The following is an 18,810-nucleotide window of genomic DNA, read 5'->3' as shown; positions in this document are numbered from 1 at the left end:
TCTCATTAATCTTCACTTGGAGGTTCATGTCAATTGTCAACCACACCTGGCATGCAGCAACAAAGTGCATATTGGTTAGTTGCGTTTAGTCTAAACCAAGCTTCTTTTTCGTCCATTATTTTAGTGACCCCTCAGAGGGAGCTACATGAAATCATGTTTAATTATATTTATAAGGCTTTGCATACCTAATAATGCTTGTTTAATTTCGTAGTTTTATTTGTCTCTTTTGGGCTTTGCCCTCTTTTTTAAACAAAAAAAAAAACTAAACAATAATTTAATAAAAAAGCAACAATAAAAATGAGGAAATTATCTCTTTGATGAAGAAGGATATTTCTAGAGTTACCACCTTTATTTTGTTGTTTTACTTGAAACCCAAATTTGTGCATGCTTTTGGCAGCGAAAATATTTGGGAGACAATGAATTTTTGTGACTTTAATAATTTTAGTGTATTTTTATGAAAATGTATGTAATCAATACATTGGAAATCAAAATATTTAACTTTTTAAAGAAATAATTGCTTATTTTAGAATGTTTGAAGAGTGTCTCGAGGACACTCGTTAACAAAACTCTTAAAGGAATAATTGTTTATTTTAAAATGCTTAAAGTGTGTCTCAGATGCATTCGTTAACAAAACCCTAAGAATAAAATATTTTTATAAGAGAGAATAATTGGTCAGGAAAGAGATAAAAATAAAATCATCAATGTCACTAAACTCAATGTCATTCAAATGGAACCGGTGCGAGAATACTTTTTTGTAAGTTGGGTTTTTATTCCTTGCATTAGAATATATATATATATATATATATATATATATATATATATATATATATATATATATATATATAACCAATTTAAAAATATTTTATGACCAAAACATTAAAAAAAATAGATAAGAGACAAAAAAAAGTTCTTAAAATAAATACAAATTAAAAAATGTAAAAAGAATTTTGTTTGGAGAAAAAACATATCTTGTACCAAAAACAATTTTTATTTGTATATGCAAATAAGTCAACAACATAAACTAAAGACTAAATTTCTTCAAAAAAATAAATAAACTAAAGACTAAATAGAAGAAATCAAATCAAATATTGAAAATACAAAATGCCAGCTTAGAAAGTAGAAGAAATCAAGAAAATAGATATTACAAAGTACTACAAACTAACCGTTACATGAAACGAGGATGAGCTGTGTTGTGTTGTGTTCTACTTTCTTCCAACGGTCACATTTCACCGACCCAAACGTTGTACCAAAATATGACCGTTATGCCCACAAACAAAACCCAAAAACCACTATATTAACTCTTCTTCATCACAATCTTCAACACAAATAACTTTCTTCATCACAATTTCTTTCTCATCTCACAAAGTTTCAATTTTTCACACAAATTCCAAATGGGTCTCTCAATGAACAATCCTCCAGCTACAATCACACCTCGTCACTACAACATCCACAAACTCTTCCTTTTCTGCAACTATGTCCTCTTAGGTGCAGCTTCAAGCTGTATCTTCCTCACTCTTTCGCTCCGCTTAGTCCCTTCCGTCTGCGGCTTCTTCCTTATCCTTCTCCATGTCTTCACCATTGCTGGAGCTGTCTCAGGCTGTGCTGCTGTTGGTGCTAACCGTTGGTATTCCGCTCATATGGTTGCTACTGTTCTAACGGCTATATTTCAAGGGTCGGTTTCTGTTCTTGTTTTTACGAGGACGAGTGATTTTCTTGGTGAGTTGCAGTCTTATGTAAGGGAAGAAGATGGTTCAGTGATATTGAAGCTGTCTGGTGGACTTGCTATTTTGATCTTTTGCCTTGAGTGGGTTGTTTTGACTCTGGCGTTTTTCTTGAAGTACTATGCTTGTGTTGAAGGTGGGAATACTTGTAGGACTGTTGTTTTGGGAAGTGCTAAGGTTCAACAAGATGAAGATTTGAAGGATTGGCCATGGCCTTTCCAGGTTTGAAGAATTGGTGACAAGAGTACAAAGATACAACACTGCTGTGTGATGCTGTTATAATATGATATGAGTCTTTTGTGTGTTACAGAATTTCTCTGTTTAGGTCTATATTTTTTAATTCATTTGGAGAATTGCTTGTTTTTTTCTCCTAATAGATGTTTCATGTCAAAAGGGTATTCCTTTTGTATTGTAACTACTATGTCTCCTATATTGTAAGTGGTTTGTTGCTAATGAGAATCAGAATGAGAATTTCAGTACTATTGCCTTTTTTGTTTATTAATTTTTCTTTAAGTACTTTATATTGCAAACTGTCACAATTACACATATAGGCACTATATTGCCATTGTCTTTAGATGAATAAGATTTGATCCAAGTTACAAAGCCAATGGGGTTATCATAGTTTTTACTTAACTAAGTTTCTGATTGATAAAAAACTAAAGTTAACAAGTTTGATTTATGTGCTTCAAAAGTGCAATTTAAGGAAAGACTTTCATATTCTGTTATATTTTCTAGATTTGACCAGGGAAGTCACAATTACCAACACAATTTGGAACAAGTTTGATTTATGTGTTTGAAAACTGCAATTCATATTCTGTTCTATTTTCTAGATTTGATCATGGATCAATCACAATCACAATTTTGACCAATTCAAAAACCTTAATGGTATTTGGGTTTAGCATTAGAATCATCTTGTTTAACCCAAAATTTGATTACAATTTGATGACAGTCAACATATATACAAGCTGGATTTAATCCAATGCATTAAAATCAACAGCATAATTTTTTCAGATTATAAATCTTTAGTGGTATTAAGCAATTCAAAACAAATTTTTAGGAATAATTTAGTAGTTTCTTAATAATTTTTCGTTTTTTGTCATCTATCACAGTGATAGCTGTGAACTTGGATGAATGTCAGGTCAAGAATACTTGAATGAATATCATTTTCACAAAGGAATAGCTTCCTAATGAGCACCAAATTCCTAAAGAAACACCAAAAACAAAAATAAGCAAAAACATGAAATAGTGAATTCAAACTGTAAAATGGAATTTACACCATTTTTGAACCATTTACACTATTCTTAATAAACCTTTATATTTATGTTAATTTGGAGATAGAACAAAATGATTATTAATAACCCACCATACCAAACAAGATTGAAAAGGTATACTCATCAAAGCAAGAGGAAGTGATTGACAGTTTACTCCACCTCCCAGCCTTGCAGAAATTGACTGTTCTTAAATGTTGGAGAAGGACATGGTAATTCAACACCTCTCTTGCTCACCATTTTTTACATCTTAATCAAATTGTAATAAAAAAATTCGTGTCTTTAAAGCACTTTAGCGTCCAAATAATTCATTATTGATTACTTCATTGTAGGTACTATTGTTTCCTGTTAAAGAATTTTTGTTTCTCCTCTCAAAGTTGATTACAAGGATGTATAAAACAGGAACTGTTAAATACACATCACAACTTGATTTATCGAAAATCTCGTAAAGCTTGTAGTAGTAGTAGTCATCATACAGCTGCAGCCTTTAGGGAAAGAAAATCTGAAATTTTGTTGGTATAGAAGTCTGGTTGTATGGAGTTGTCTGGACTCTGTAGCACCGGCAGTGTGGTGACACCTGAGAGGACAAGTAGAGTTTTGCAGCCACCATTTTGTCCAAACAAAATGTCAGTGTCTAATCTGTCCCCAACCATACATATCTGTGACTTTGAAATGCCAAACCTGTTGTTCAATCAAATTACAGAACGGTCAAAGGAAAATTATTCTGTAAACAAACTTGTTCAATCATGCATGAAGAATATATAACAAGACAGTAGAAAATTATACTCGTTTGCTAAGTAGTCCATCATGAAAGTTGAGGGTTTTCCAACAACTAGTGGTTCGCGTTGAGTAGATCCAACCAGAGCACCAACCATAGAGCCCCCACCTGAAATTCAAACACACAATAAAGCAGACTCAACTACCTGAGCACGATTTTTAAGAATGATTAACTCTGCATAATACTAGCTGCACTATCGTACTGCCTCATGTAATGGATTGTGTTGATTGAACCACTTTAGTTTGTAATACAGGCTTTTAGAAAACCACCTAATTTGCTAGTCTTTTTATGTAATTAAACTCTAATTGAAAAATTTTGAAAACTCTTTTTCAGGAAATGTTTGAGGTTAATTTGTTAGGGGGAGGGGTAAATGTTAGTAGCAGGGTTCGAAACCTAGACCTCTTTCGGCGTCTCAACCCATACCACAAAGGACAGGGCTACTCCTTCGCGGACATTTTGAAAACTCTCGATTATTATGCATATAGTGTCATGAAATAAAATCAGTAATAGTGAAAGGGAGCAAAGGACAAACCTGCCCATTCTTGAGCATCTGTGAGATGAGTAACAGCATCTCTGTTTGTAGCAATGAAAAGACATCCAGGGTTTTCACGTATACACAGAGTTCCATACCTGTCATTTCGAAGGAAAACATGATATTTAACAACTCATACAGAATCTCTATCCACCTTAACAGAATTTTAAACTATCACCCTAGCTACATGCTAAAATACATATATCATCGAATGTTCTATGCTGATAAAATTTAGATTTGGCGATAGAGGAAAACAAAGAACAAAGAAAACATATTCAGCATGGACAGGTTTAAATATGAATAAACATGTATGGTGCATGGAATCTGAATCCATTTGCTGCAACACTTTAATATGGAAAAAAGTTACAAAAAAAGTATATATGCCAACGGAATTACTTAATTTTCTAATCACGGGGTTGTTTGTCTCTAAATTGAGTGCAGCATGCATATGTAATTGTCATGTTTCAGTGTTGGTGTTTGAAATCTTACTGGACTTTATAGTAGTTGAAATAGCGATCAAATCCCACAACAACTGCTCCAACCTAATAATGAAGACACTCTTAGAATAGGAACTGGGAGTAATATTGAATGTTGCCAATTATCAAGAAAGGCTAGAAGTACATACATCTTCATCATGCTCCATCAAGAACCCTGGCTTAAGCTCGATCTTTTTCCCGCCATCTTCCTGAAAGAATAACATGCACAAAGAAGAGGAAATATAATCAAACATGAGAATAATTCCATACTAGCAACAGAGATTTAATATATGCAATCGGATTTGTAAAATGTTCAAATTGCAAATCAATGTATCAAAACATCATTGCCATTAGGTCACCTCTGCTCATGCATCAGATGGTGACTTGTGAGACTGTTATATGCCATTCAAAATTGGTGTATATGCTTTATCAGTCAAATTGATTAAAATAATGATAAAATGGTATTGCACATTACCAAGTGATCAAAATTAAAAGCTTTTACATATACGAACTCAATACATACCGGCCCACCAATATACTGATATCCAGCAAGCTCAAGCTCCTTCAAGATTCCATCTTCTCCAATGACATAAACCTAAATCATGCTAATAGATATCAGTACTATACTTCAACTTCATATACTGGTTTGGGGAATAGTTTGTGCAAGATATGGCACTCGAACATAGCATAACAGAAATAAAATGATAATGTTCTATAGTATTTCTCCAGTAGTATATGCTTAACATAAACCATGCAATCATCAAGTTCAGAATCACAATTACTATAAGAGAATTTACAAATAGATATTGTTAACTTCATTTATCCCTTGGTTGGCTCTAAAATCATTTAATTTCCTGGTTTATAAGCATGTCATAATTCATGTTGGGCCCTATAGTATTCTAATTAGTTGAAGGGACCTCTCCATTCCTCAAGACCGAGCCTTGATGCACGATTCATCTTAGGTTAAAAGAGCTCCGAACTTGGTGAGTAAACACTTAATATTTGTTCCAATCATACTCCAAAGCAAAAGATGATATATGTCACCTTTTTATCTTTTGGGAAATCAATGGATTTCAAATACGCAGCAACTGCAAAAGACGATGCAAAAATCTCCTCCTGAAATAACTCGGTTGTTAAATATTTTGAAGCTATGAGTATTGATTATTCAATTACTGAGCAAACAGAGGAAGGAAAGAACAACAAAAGTAGACTAACCGCGTTGACATTCAGGCCAAGTGTTTCAAACTTCTTTCCATATTGTTTCCTAGACTTAGTTGAGTTGTTGGTGACAAAAACCAATCTTTTTCCCTAAAGTTTATCAAGAGATCCAAAGCTCAGAATTTTTTCTAAAAAAAGAACATAGACAGATTGAATAACATTTACACTTGCAAGTAAAGGCCTAGTTCCTACATTATTAGTACACAAACCTTTGACCTAAGCATGTCAAGTGTTTCAGGCACTCCTTCTATCAAGCTGTCACCTTTCCATATAACTCCTGCAAATTAAGTTTCAACGGAAAAAGGAAAAGTACCATTACATCAATATCCATCCATTGATAAGAACCCAATGGCATACACATGTTAAGAAAAAGAAAGCATCAAATGTTAACAACTCAAAAGTATGACATCTAAGAGAGAACAAAATGAAATCAATACATGAGAGACATTGTTTAACTAAATGAAAGAAAAAATGAGTAGTTTAGTTTAGTTTAGTTCATATGATGTCTATCAAATATGACATGATCCCCTTTTGCCACCTGCTAGAAGTTTTCACAAAGTGAAAGGCAAATCGAATGTTTATTTCCAGACAACACTAACCTTAAAAATACATGTAATTTGATTCTTAAATAAACACATAATATCAAAATTACATGAAAATGCTTTAGATCCTAGCAAAAATAACAGAATATACATTTCATCAAACAAATAACTCAGTTGAAGATCTAAGAGACACTGAAACCATTTCAAGCATGATGTCCATATTCCATATTGGAACTCCAGAAAATAACATAACCACTAACTTATTAACATATTATACAAGAAAAATTAATAAGATTACTCTCACACGTACACTTTTCTCATAGTCCTAGAAAAAACTTAATCATCAACTCATCATTCATCACCATTTTTTTCCTTTTCCAATTCAATAATAGAGGCATAACATACCGTCACAATCAAAGATAAAAGTCTCAACAGAATCAATAAGCTCATCAGCATTCTGAAGCGGTTGTGCCAATGCTTTTGTTGCCATTCTAAAACGATTGTTTTTATTGGAACTACCAATGTTTCTTTTCCACTTAACAAATGCAGAATTCGACAATAAAGGGTTACCAGCAAATTGAGATAATCTATAGTTTAAGGTAACCGAATGTGACCATAATCTTTGAGTGTGACAAACACCAACACTAGTAGCTGCTATAGTGCTGCTGCTCCTAAGCATCATTCTTTGTAATTTCCCAAGTTAAATGTTTTTTGTTTTTGATTTATTTTAGGTTGTTTATTTGTGTGGTGTGTTGCCAATGTGGCAATGTCGTGTACAAATAGATTGAGTGGACGAGGTACTTTGCCTTTTTGGATCATAATCTCTTTCCTAACGTCAGTTTTCTATGGATATGCTATTTTCTGCAATTATAATGGTTTTTTTTTTTTTTAACTAAGCAATTATAATGTTTTTAATAATGTTTTAGAAATTGGTTTCAAAATTATCAATCTTCCTTTAATTTATATTAAACTAAAAAATTCGGGAAGTAGAAATTTTATTATTGATAAGGACAAAAATGACCATACATTACAAACTATGTTACAAATTTTATTATTGATAAGGATAAAAATGACCATACATTACAAACTATGTTACAAAGTCTAACTCTAACCATTAAAGTGACACATCTTAAATAGTCTTTCTTTAAATTAATTTCAAAATTATATGAAAACAATATTTAGAGTTTATGAAATTCGTCAATTTAATATATAAAGTATATCAAATTTTGTGAATTTGGTCTCTATCGTCTTAATAACAAATATTAAATTGATGAAGTTTATGTTTTAAAAACTACTTATTATATTTATATAATTTACGTACTAACTTGGAGAAAGACTAATAGTTTAAGGACTAAATTGATAGTCTATTATTTAAAAATTTATTCATTTGTAAAATTTAAAATAGCTAAACTACACATAAAAATATGAAAAATTATGGCAATTTGGTCCATATAGACCATATAGACTCGCAATTTTCACAAATAAACTCATCTGGTCTATATGGTCCATCAAGTGAAAATTATGAAAAACAAAAAATTATCACTTGATAGATAAATTTATTTTCTTGTTTTGGCACCTTAGTCTATATGGTAATACACATGGAGTTTTATCAACAACTAAAAATTATTAAATAAGATTCGTAAAAATATATTTAATTTTTTTCTTATATTTGACCCCTTGTAAAAATTTACTAGCTTCGTCGTTGGGTGGAGAACAATGTAAGGTTAGCCACAAAAAGTACCTGTCATTCTCTAAAATTATCAATTTTCACAACCAATTCTAAGTACCATTAGCAAGCTAAGAATGTTGATCGATTATGAATCATGAGCAAAAAGTACTCACCACCTGCCGAGTAAATACTTTAAGAAGCAACACCACATATAATTATACCATAATAATTATACCATCTATGTGTGGTATTATGAGGATATTGCTAATACAAAAGCTTCGAGATGAGGGAAAATCTGAATGTGAAGCAAATCAAAATTCAATGAGCCAATATCGTGAAACATTAAGCCCGTGTATGTGATGTGAACACTGAACACAGAGAACCTTGCCAAGACACCCCTTACAAAGTCATTTATCATGTTGAAGATAGAAAGGGGGGAGTAGATAAAAACACCCCCTTTCCAGCTCGAAAGACAGAGCCATGTTGAAGATCTTGGGCATTTTTAACAATAAATCCTCTTATGCCACTTTTTAAGTAGATTAGTATAGAAATATTGTCTTATGTTATGAGGAGTGTATTCAACTTTTTGAATGTTTAAAAATTTATAATTTTAACTTTCTTTACTGATGTTCTTATCACACTTGTTATCGTGACTCTTAGAAAAACCAAAACATTTCCGTACTAGCGGGTGTGAGAAAAATGAACAATTAACTCAAATTCGGAAACCTTTGGCCTTGAATCCAAACTCAATATCATTGTGGCTTGAATGTGGATTTTTGAATGTTCACCTTCAAACTTGAATCCAAACAAAAATTGTTGAGTACATCCTTCGCGGTTTGGCTTGAGAACTCTTGGCCTTTGTAAAAAGAGTCATGTCAAATTTTCACACATCGACCATTAATGTCTTATTTGCAAATGACTGTCTTCTTTATAATAATACATTTTTTTTACTTTTATCTTTATTTATCTGCACTTCTGTGTTTGTGTTTGTTTCTTCTTTACAATTTCATGGCAACTTTTGTCGGCAAACGTTTCTTACGCTAGAAGCAAAGACTTGAGGAATTAAATATAGGGTTAAATAACTTCTTGTCTCTATAAATATATCAAATTTTACTTTTTATCCTCGTAAAAAAACGGCATGTTCACGTCCTAAAAATTATTTTAGCATGAAGTTTTATTTGTTTTGTAATATTGTTTAAGAAACTTGTACTTTAATATGTATTTTTAATGTAATATGTGTTTGTGTGTTGTTATAAGTGTTTATGTTTATGTTTGTTTTTCAGGTATGGGCAATGGAGAACTTTATTCACACACACACACACATATATATGATATCGCCCCCTAACTACACCATTGGCAAGTTACACATAGGCGGTTCATTCATGGCATTGGCCATAAGTAGCCAGACAACTGTGTGAACTCCTTTGATCGTCTGAAGGTCAACTTTATGATCTTAAGCTCGTATGAAGAACATTGTCAGACGTGTCGGTTCGACGACTTATGTTGGTACTCTGATAGGATAAATTATGACCACAAAATGGTTTATTGTCCCTTGCCAGAGCATATGATGAGGCAACATGAACATATTCAGACCATTCTGAGGCATCCTTTCTCCCTGCCAAAGTTGGATGTCTTTTAGATAGACCAGGAATTCCAATATTTTTCCTGGTGCATGTTATACCTGAGGACATGCAAAGTATATTTTTGGAGACACGCTAGCGGCATGTACCAAGTTACATTTCCTGATTCTATATGGTATCTCAATTCTAAGCTAGTGGCTCCAGTCGAGGGAGATTTACCTAGGCCATCAGACATGGTGGTTATGATAAAAGAGGAGCATGTTAGGGATACATTGGATACATTGCAGTTGATCATGAGGGTTAAGACCATTTGCTTAGATGAGATGGAAAATGGTACCATATTACACTACAATTTACACGGTAATCTAAATCATATTGTCGATGAAACAAAGTTGGCCACTCGGTATTAAGTTGCACATAAGAGGAAGACGTTCTGATGAAATTGTACGCATTTTAATACCTTGATGGTTATGTCCGTATGCCATTTGAATGTATATTGAATATTTTCACTTTTACATGAATCACACGTGATTTTATGGCATTTTGAATGTTGATCAAAATAATTTTACGGTATTTTGAATGTTAAGTGTGTTTGAAAGTGTTTAAGTGCGCCGAGTGTGTTAAAGATGGCTGGACTTTGAATAAATCACGCATAATTCTGGATTTTGGTTTCAACTACCGCGTTATGCTTTATGTCACTACATCGTAACTTGTGATCCTAGGATTGATTCTTAATTTATGATTTTGGGATCAGTTTGTAACTCCCGCTGAGCAAACAAGACATAACTCCCAACAGAGGTATTTTCGAAAGTTTAAGGTGCTTGCGAGCAATTGAATGTTCCTGAAGAATGATTTGTGTAAGTAAAAGTGTTTCGGCAAAGCCTAACTTTTATGGTCTATGTTAAAGAGTCTCACATCAGATATGAGATGAATTGACAATATATCTATAAGCGAGGCAATCATCACAAGCCGGTTTGTGAGGCCATGTTAGGCCTATCCACAAATCATAAGATCCTATCAGAGCCTCTTTCAATATCTGTTGGGTCACATGCTATCATGTTTTCCACTATCGGAACACCCACCATTTATATCCACGCTCCAGACGTGTAAGAGTGTGTGTTAAATAGTCCTACATAGAGGAGATGATTTGAAAATACATTTATAAGTAGGGAAACCCTCGTCTGACAAGTTGGTTTGTGGGGTTGTGTTAGTCTCAACTACAAATTCCAAGAGTCCACAAATCTCCAAGTCCACCACCCTTCTTTTAACCTCCATGACTTTGTAAAATAAAAAAAAATCCTTAAAATGCATTATGTTTTTTATTTTATAAAAAAATGGTTTTTATTTATTTTGTGTATTCGACATAGACTTATGCATTTTTACTCCACTAGTTATGAATTTAAATGAATTACTTGTAAAAATTAGCATTAAATTAGTTCTTTAAAAAAAATTCCGTTCAATTAGTTCTACAGTAGTCTAACTGATTGAACCATGACTCAAAGATCACATCGGTTCGATTCCTGATCTGCTCTTTTTAGAGTATTGAAACCATTTATTGTTGGTCTGTTTGCACAACTCATTAGCCGGCCACGTGCGTTGGCAAATACGACGAATAATTTTTTTTTTGACTTTACATCATCAATATCCTACTCAAATCAAATATTTATTTTTAATTGATTTTGTTTGAATTTCAACTTCGCGCGTAATTTTGTTTAAAACACAATATCGCTTCGCGCGTAAATTTTAAATCAACTTCGCGCGTCTTATTAAGCGGTAGTTTTGTTTCTTATTCCGATTTCGACCCTCTTCCTATCAATTTTCGTTGTTAATTAAAAACAATAACTAGAATATAAATCGTAAAAAAAACTGATATTAATTTTTAAGGGAGAATTAGTATTGATCAGAACATATCAAAGATCATCATCTAAATTTATTGTTATTAATGAAAGAATTGAAAAGTTAGGAAATGTGTCAATGTAAGAAGTTGAACATTTGGAATTTGGAAGTGGAGGCAACAAAAGCACTTGGGCGCCAAACACCAAATATTTTCAGTTCACTTTATTGTCTGTTTATATTCAATTCATCATTTCCCCATTTTCATTTCCCTTATTCCACCTCCGATTAGGGTTTTTCTTTTTCATCTCAGATCTCAAATTCCACCACCATGCAAATTGACACCACCGTCCAAACCACTCCTCCACCACAACCACCGCCACCACCTCAAGATCCAACACCAAATCGTCCCAAATCCAACCCTCGAAAGCGAAAAAAAGATGTTAATTCGCGGACTCCCGAAGAGAAACAAGCGCAAATCGAAACCCTAGAAAAAGAGCTCGAAGGGTTGTTTGCTTATTACAGAGGGGTTTTGGCTCAGAAAGTTGTGATTGACCTTAAGCAATGCGGAGGTTCGAGAAACGTGGTGGTTGCGGCGTTGATGGAGGAGAGTGAGCTTCCGTTGTCGAAGCTTGTTGATGAGATTTATGAGAAGCTGAATTGTGAAGTGGCGAATGGGGGGATTGTGTTGGCGGAAGGGGTTAATTCAGCTTTGGTGAAGAGTAGTGTGTTGTTTGCTGGGCAGAGGATGATGTACGGAATTCCCAATGCTGATGCTGATATTTTGGAAGATCATTCTGATTCATGTCTTTGGTGTTGGGAGGTGATTTTTTTTCTTGATTTTTGGTGTGAATTTCGATGATAATTTTGCTAACTATAGTTTATTTGTTGTGTGATTTAACTGGGTTATCTAAAATTTGTGTCAATGAATGTTTTTTAAGATGTTGGTTATGTTGATAGTAATTGGGTCTGTGTTGAAGCTGAATGTATATTGGTTACACTGTTTGCTTGTTGCTGATAGATTTTCTATGTTGTTATTGTAGACTAGGGAGGTTAAATTGTTGCCGAAATCTGTTCGAGGAGAGCTTGTTATTCGACGCACTTGTCGGAAAAAGATCCACGACAGGATCATGGCTGTATCTGGTATGGATTATATTGCTTTGGCTGACTATGGTGCTTTGAATGCTGTTAGTGGATTGGTTCCTTTGATTTATCTGTGTTGTCAAATACAAACTCAAATGGTGCTATATCACTTGCATAGCGGGATTTGAATAATGCTATGCATTGAAAATCTCAGAATATAGCCGTTTGTTTAGAATTCCAAGTTTAACAAACTCAAACGGTGCTATATCACTATTCACTTGCATAGTGGGATTTGAATAATGTTATGCATTGAAAATCTCTGAAAATAGCCATTTGTTCAGATTTCACTATGCAGTACTGCTATAGTGCAGCTATAGTTTCTATTTCACAATATTTAGTACTAATTAGCGTACCGCCGACCAGTAGCAGTTTTGTTTAAATTCTGCTATGCCATAGCCCTATAGCTGCATTTAACAACATGAATATGAACAAATCCCCATTGTTCTGCGTTATGCTTTTAAACAAAGTATTGTCAAATAGTGGCTATTGCGACATTGCAACTCTGTAGGATAGTGAAATTTGAAAGAAAAAAAACTGCCCTTGACAACACTGTTTTTACTGGAAAAGGAATATGTTGTCGATAGCGGAATATGCAAATAATTGGTGTAAATGACATTTCTGACGATGTTTTGTCGTGTTTTCCCTTTTTTAAAGCATGTAATTGTTGTGAAAATTTTGGAAAAACAACAGCGTTTTTGTTTACTGTGTATTTTTTTTGAAATTTCATTGCCTTGCAGAAATGATTGCGTCACTGAAGAAACAAGAAAGCGGGCCTAATTATAGTCAAAACTTAATCAAGGCCTCTAAAAAGCTGAGTAAAACTTCTACTGAGGTTGACATTCGCATGATAGTTGAAGGCTTGTTGCAGAAAAACAACGAAGACATGTATGTAACATAATGTTCCTATCCTGACATGTTCAATTACCTTGCAAATATATGAATTGTTCATTTGATTTTTTCTAAATTATAATTGCAGGGATAAGAAAAAAGCTAACCAAGAAGAAAAATTGCTAATTAAACAGTTGGATAGAAATAGAAGAGAAGCTGAGAAAGAAAGAGAGAAAGAGAAAGAAAAAGAAAGCCTACAATGTGAACTGCAAACAATTGCCATTGTAAGTGTTGTTTTGATTCTGTTTATATTGTTTATAGCTCCAATTACTTCTTACTCGGTGTTGCTATCAATGGTAGTGAAATTGCATTTTCTACATACTTAACTTGAAAATTCCAAATTTCCATTACATTTGTTAGAAGGTACTGCCCCTGTCCAAATTATTAGTCAGTTTGGGAAAAAAGTTTGTCCCAAATTTAAGTCATTTTACAATATCAAAATGAAACATCAATGATTCTTTTTCTATTATACCCTTTAATATTTATTACTCTGTTATTTTACAATTTTTATTTATCTTTCCCATACCATAAATGAAGGGTAATTTTGTCTTTTCTATACAATATTAACTACATTTCTTAATTTGTGCGAAATGGCAAAATGACTTATAATTTGGGATGGTGGGAGTAATAAATATCGAAATCAAAAAGCCAAAAGTATTTGCACAATGTTGACGTAGGATTGGAAATTAACTTGCGGATAACATTATGATAATCAATTGCATTAGATAATAATTATTAGAGCCTAGTTGAGATAGTCATTCTTAATTTTTGCTTCTTCATTCATCTAATGAAAATAGATTTATGTTGAGAGTTGACAATTTTCCTTTTCCCCGACTGCCTAATTGTTCTAGGAAACAAGTTCAAAGTTGTCCCAAGGTGAGGCAAAAACTGATGAGAAATGTTGCGAACAGAGGAAACAACAAAAGAAGCAAGCAGAGGAAGCAGAAAAAGATCAGCGGCGTCGAGAAAAAGAAGAAGCTGAATTAAAAAAGAAACGTAGTTTACAAAAGCAAGTCTCAATTATGGAGCGTTTTCTCAAAAGAAGTAAACCTAATCCCTCTGTTCAGAGCGACAAAGTTTCAACTGAGCCCACTGCAGATGATTTGTTAAGCAGCAAGAATGAGAGTGTGTCTATGTCAGCTACTCTTTCAATGGATAGTGTTCTTGCATCAAGTAGTGATATTAAGCCTGAGGATCTTCGCAAGTAAGTGCCGTTTTACCCTCTTAAGCATGGGTGCTCCAAAACCAATCTTGTGCACTGTACATATACATGGTACCAAAATTAATTTTTAAAATAAAAAATTGGATATGGGTACATGATGTGATTTCTTTTGAGTAAATATATGTTTTTTACTACAAAATAATAGCATTTTCTAATTTTTTTTTTGTGATGTTGATACTTTTCCTTTTATACTGTATGTTTTTCCCCGTTTTACGGGTATTATTCTTTCCCCTTTTGTACTACATAAATAACATTCCGACTCTTTGTAAATATTATCTTCCTATTATAATTTTCTTGATTCTGCATTTATATTTCTTAATTATATCTTTTGTATAATTTATAACTCTTGTCTGTTTAATTTTTTTGAATGTTATACTTATAAAAAAGGTTTCCTTATTTTTCATCATATCCACACCTTAGGTTTTCTAAAAAACCACATAAAAACTCCTGAGTAGGTTTTACCTTTCTCTTTCATCTCGTGTTGTTCTAGATTTTATGAAAAATGCTTGACTTTGCAGGTCACACTTTCATTTATGGCGCTCTTTAGGACAATCAATTCGCTCAAACAGAAAACAGAGATGGGGTTTACGACAGAATCCCAAGACTGAAGCTTTTAACAAACTTAAGCTCACAGATACTAAATCTGCAATTCATGAGGATGAGTTAGGCACCGAAAAGGATGCAGACCGATTAGGAGAAAGTAGTCCAGATGGTAATTCATGCTCAATGAATGCAGACAGTACCCATCTTGATGCCAAGAAGTACTATCGAGGAAGGCAATTATTGCAGTTTGATAATACTCCTAGACCAGCCTTTTATGGTTTTTGGCCCGTTAAAAGGTTAGATCATGCTTCATGAATGTATTTCATATTGACTTTTACTAGGCTATGTCTATATTTAAAAAATGGAAACTACAAAAATCAACTATTCTGTTTGTCTCCTAGTTATGCAAATGTTTAGTCACTACTTCTAAAGGTTATGCATATAATTGTTTCAGGTCTAAATATCATCATTAATTTATTGTATGGTGTGATATCTGGTTCTAGTATATATCTAGTTGAGATTGCTAATGTGCTAAAATTTGTATTTATAGTCATGTTGTTGGAGGACGTCATCCATTAAGGAAGGATCCAAGCGTTGATTATGATGTCAGCAGCGATGAGGAATGGGAAGAGGTGCTTTGAACTTTTGCATCTAATCTTATTCATATATGTAAATGTAGATGTATTCAATCTGCTAACGATGTTCTTTATTTTTAAGGAGGAGCCTGGTGAAAGTCTTTCAGATTGTGAGAAAGATTGTGAGAAAGATGAAGAGGAATGTCAAGAGGAAGGTTCAAAATCTGATGGAGAAAGTGAAGATGGATTCTTTGTACCAGATGGATATCTCTCAGATGATGAGGTAGAGGTTTGATGTTTATACTGTAACAAATTTGAAATTCTAATATTTTACAATTCAATGATTTTAGCTATAATGTGAAAGAAACCGGTACCAAAATACATTTTAATTGTCGAAACTGACTTTTATTGATGATAGAAACATTTAGAACAAACAAAATAACACACTAGAAAATGCAGAATTTGCACATAATCTAAGAAAAAAGATATTATACACAATTACTAGCCTAGAATTGAGAGTCTTGGTCTCCCTTCCAAGAATTCAAGAACTTGGTCTCTCCCTCCCAAACCCATTCAAAAACGATCCCATTAATCGCTTTCTCCTTTCATTTCTCTATTTATTCCGAAAATTACTCATAACTGACTCAATAACTTCCCGTAACAGCCCTTAACTGCCATAATAAGAAGTCTAACATACTGTTCTTGACCTTTTGGTGATTTGAAATCTGTGCATGTTATGTTCATTTTTTCTTTCTTTTATGATCCAATGAAAAAAGCTGAGGTGTGTGCGGCATCAAATGTTCTCAGATATCATCACCTTGAGCACTTGTACCAACCATTGGTATCTATTCTGTACATTTGAAGACCACTACAATTGGTTAATGAAATCTTCATTTTTATGCAGGGTGCACAATTGGACCGAATGGTAACAGATGTTGGCCTTGAGGAGGTTGATAGCTCATCTTGCTCAAAGGATGACATAGAGACTGAGGAATTTTGTGCTTTACTTCGACAGCAGAAATATCTAAACAATTTAACAGAGCACGCTCTTCGTAAAAATAACCCTGTGATCATAGCAAATTTTGTTTATGACAAGGAGTTTTCGTTATTGGATCACAGTATTAACGGAACTCCTAAGCAGGAGCAGATGTGCTTGCAAGCCTTGAGAATGTACACAATTCCTGGTGGTTCTTATATAGAATTAGAATTATCCACTGATAAAATGCAAGAAGAAGACCAAGAAGCCTCTCCCTCTACTGGCAAAGGTGCTGCTACTCCACTGCCTGATCTGGCTGCCATACCAGACACAGATCTGCCTATAATTGTAAGTTCTGATTTTGCACCTGCGACAGGTTGATTTGGCAGCACTTCCTTTTTCCTTTTATCTTGCTTTTCTGAAATTGCAGCTGATTTTAGACTGTTCCATGTAAATTTTATCACCTTACAGTGATTTATTTGTTTTTCAGGTGACCACTATCCAGAATTGTTCTCAGGGCATAAATAAAGTGTTAGGGTCTTTGCAGCAGAAATTTCCTTCTGCATCAAAATCATCACTAAGGAATAAAGTGCGAGAAGTATCGGACTATGTCGATAACCGTTGGCAGGTTTGTGAGGGTGGAAATCCCACAATCTAGTGATTACTGCTAATTTTTATAGTGTAAATCATTAAAAATTGGTGGCCAGATACAAATGTCAAGGGACTAAATATAACGGGAACACAATGGTATAGGTGTCCGCATGGATCCCTTTAACCTGTTACAGCTATGGTTGGTTGTGATTCTGGGTGTCATAAAATCATTACTCCAAAAGATCTTATATCTGTTGGGCATTTACTTGAACTTAACCTGAACTGGTCCTCAGTGGGTTATCATGAGTAATGACTTAAACTTGACCTGCAATAAACTTGCGTGGTCAATATTGAAGATGCATGCTGTAATTTATCAATTGAACCTAACCTGAATATGTCTCTCCAATGAACTTCGAAATGTATCCCAAATCTCGCACCAATGCTGTAATTTATGATTGATTTTTGCGATGTTATGTTTGTTCAGGTGAAGAAAGAAGTATTGGCTAAGCTTGGCTTGACAGTTAAACCTGGTATGAAATCTTGACTTTGAAGATTTTGACCCAGTTTTTTTGATTTAGCTGTCTTGTTTTTTATATTAAATGTGTTGTTGAATTTTCAGAGAAGAGCAGTGGGGGGCCAAGAAGTATTGCTGCATTTTTCTCTAAAAGGTGCTTACCACCTGGAGGTGAAAGCGGTAAACCTGGTGAAACATCGCCACAGCCATCTTCGAAGTCATATTCTGCCATCCATGATCCACAAGACAGCAGATCACATGAAATCTAGTATCTGTTTTCTTGCTTGAGAATGTCTTTTTTGCTACTTTTGGACTTCTTGTAAAAATTAGAGATGGTGGTTGCGCTTGGGGATATGTACCAATGTAAGGAAGTTTCTGAGTATAATTTGACTACACTGTTGTTGACAATATATATATTGTAAAGAGAATGCTGGTTGCCTACATTTTCTGAGTCTCTTTCGTGACTCTTTTTGTTTAATATGTTGTGTGTTATTTGTGACATGTCAAAAACAGCAAGATACACTCCGACTATTATGAGCAAACGCTACCAGATTTTATTGACTTTCTAAAGGATATAGGGTGTTGTAAAACAAAGTGAAATTTACTACTAAATTGTCTTTTTGGAAAAGTTTCCTCAAAAGTATGTTCATAAATAAAGGGCATATTAGAAATTATAACATTAAATAACTCAAGATTTGAAAGTATGCTTATAATAGTGGTCAAGATTTGAAACACTAGAGC

At 33.6% G+C, this 18,810-nt stretch overlaps 3 protein-coding genes across 3 annotated transcripts; 2 read left to right on the top strand and 1 right to left on the bottom strand.

Annotated features, from left to right (window-relative positions):
• The first annotated feature begins 1,320 nt into the window (after positions 1 to 1,320).
• LOC146908929 (uncharacterized) lies at positions 1,321 to 2,203 on the top strand. Its single transcript, XM_085729970.1, has one exon. The coding sequence runs from the start codon at positions 1,392 to 1,394 to the stop codon at positions 1,947 to 1,949; it is 558 nt and encodes a 185-aa protein (XP_085586096.1). The 5' UTR covers positions 1,321 to 1,391; the 3' UTR covers positions 1,950 to 2,203.
• Positions 2,204 to 3,280: 1,077 nt separating this feature from the next.
• LOC146908928 (phosphoglycolate phosphatase 1A, chloroplastic-like) lies at positions 3,281 to 7,241 on the bottom strand. The gene is made up of 10 exons (XM_085729969.1): positions 6,941 to 7,241; positions 6,203 to 6,270; positions 5,991 to 6,083; positions 5,820 to 5,891; positions 5,299 to 5,370; positions 4,925 to 4,984; positions 4,789 to 4,841; positions 4,300 to 4,397; positions 3,776 to 3,875; positions 3,281 to 3,670 (listed from the first exon to the last, which is right to left on the bottom strand). The coding sequence occupies exons 1-10, from the start codon at positions 7,215 to 7,217 to the stop codon at positions 3,460 to 3,462; spliced, it is 1,104 nt and encodes a 367-aa protein (XP_085586095.1). The 5' UTR covers positions 7,218 to 7,241; the 3' UTR covers positions 3,281 to 3,459.
• Positions 7,242 to 11,828: 4,587 nt separating this feature from the next.
• Positions 11,829 to 18,547, top strand: FAS1 (chromatin assembly factor-1 (FASCIATA1) (FAS1)). Its single transcript, XM_085729968.1, has 12 exons — positions 11,829 to 12,440; positions 12,661 to 12,760; positions 13,498 to 13,645; positions 13,737 to 13,872; positions 14,500 to 14,852; positions 15,389 to 15,709; positions 15,964 to 16,045; positions 16,131 to 16,271; positions 16,893 to 17,312; positions 17,455 to 17,592; positions 18,040 to 18,085; positions 18,175 to 18,547. The coding sequence occupies exons 1-12, from the start codon at positions 11,949 to 11,951 to the stop codon at positions 18,336 to 18,338; spliced, it is 2,541 nt and encodes an 846-aa protein (XP_085586094.1). The 5' UTR covers positions 11,829 to 11,948; the 3' UTR covers positions 18,339 to 18,547.
• The last annotated feature ends 263 nt before the right edge of the window (positions 18,548 to 18,810 follow it).

This window comes from Medicago sativa, chromosome 7 (genome assembly GCF_051527215.1).
Source record: "Medicago sativa cultivar Bolivia chromosome 7, Bolivia_mono, whole genome shotgun sequence".
NCBI classification, from domain to species: domain Eukaryota; kingdom Viridiplantae; phylum Streptophyta; class Magnoliopsida; order Fabales; family Fabaceae; genus Medicago; species Medicago sativa.
Note: the sequence above shows the minus strand (reverse complement) of the source record. Positions and strands in the feature narration are given on the sequence as shown.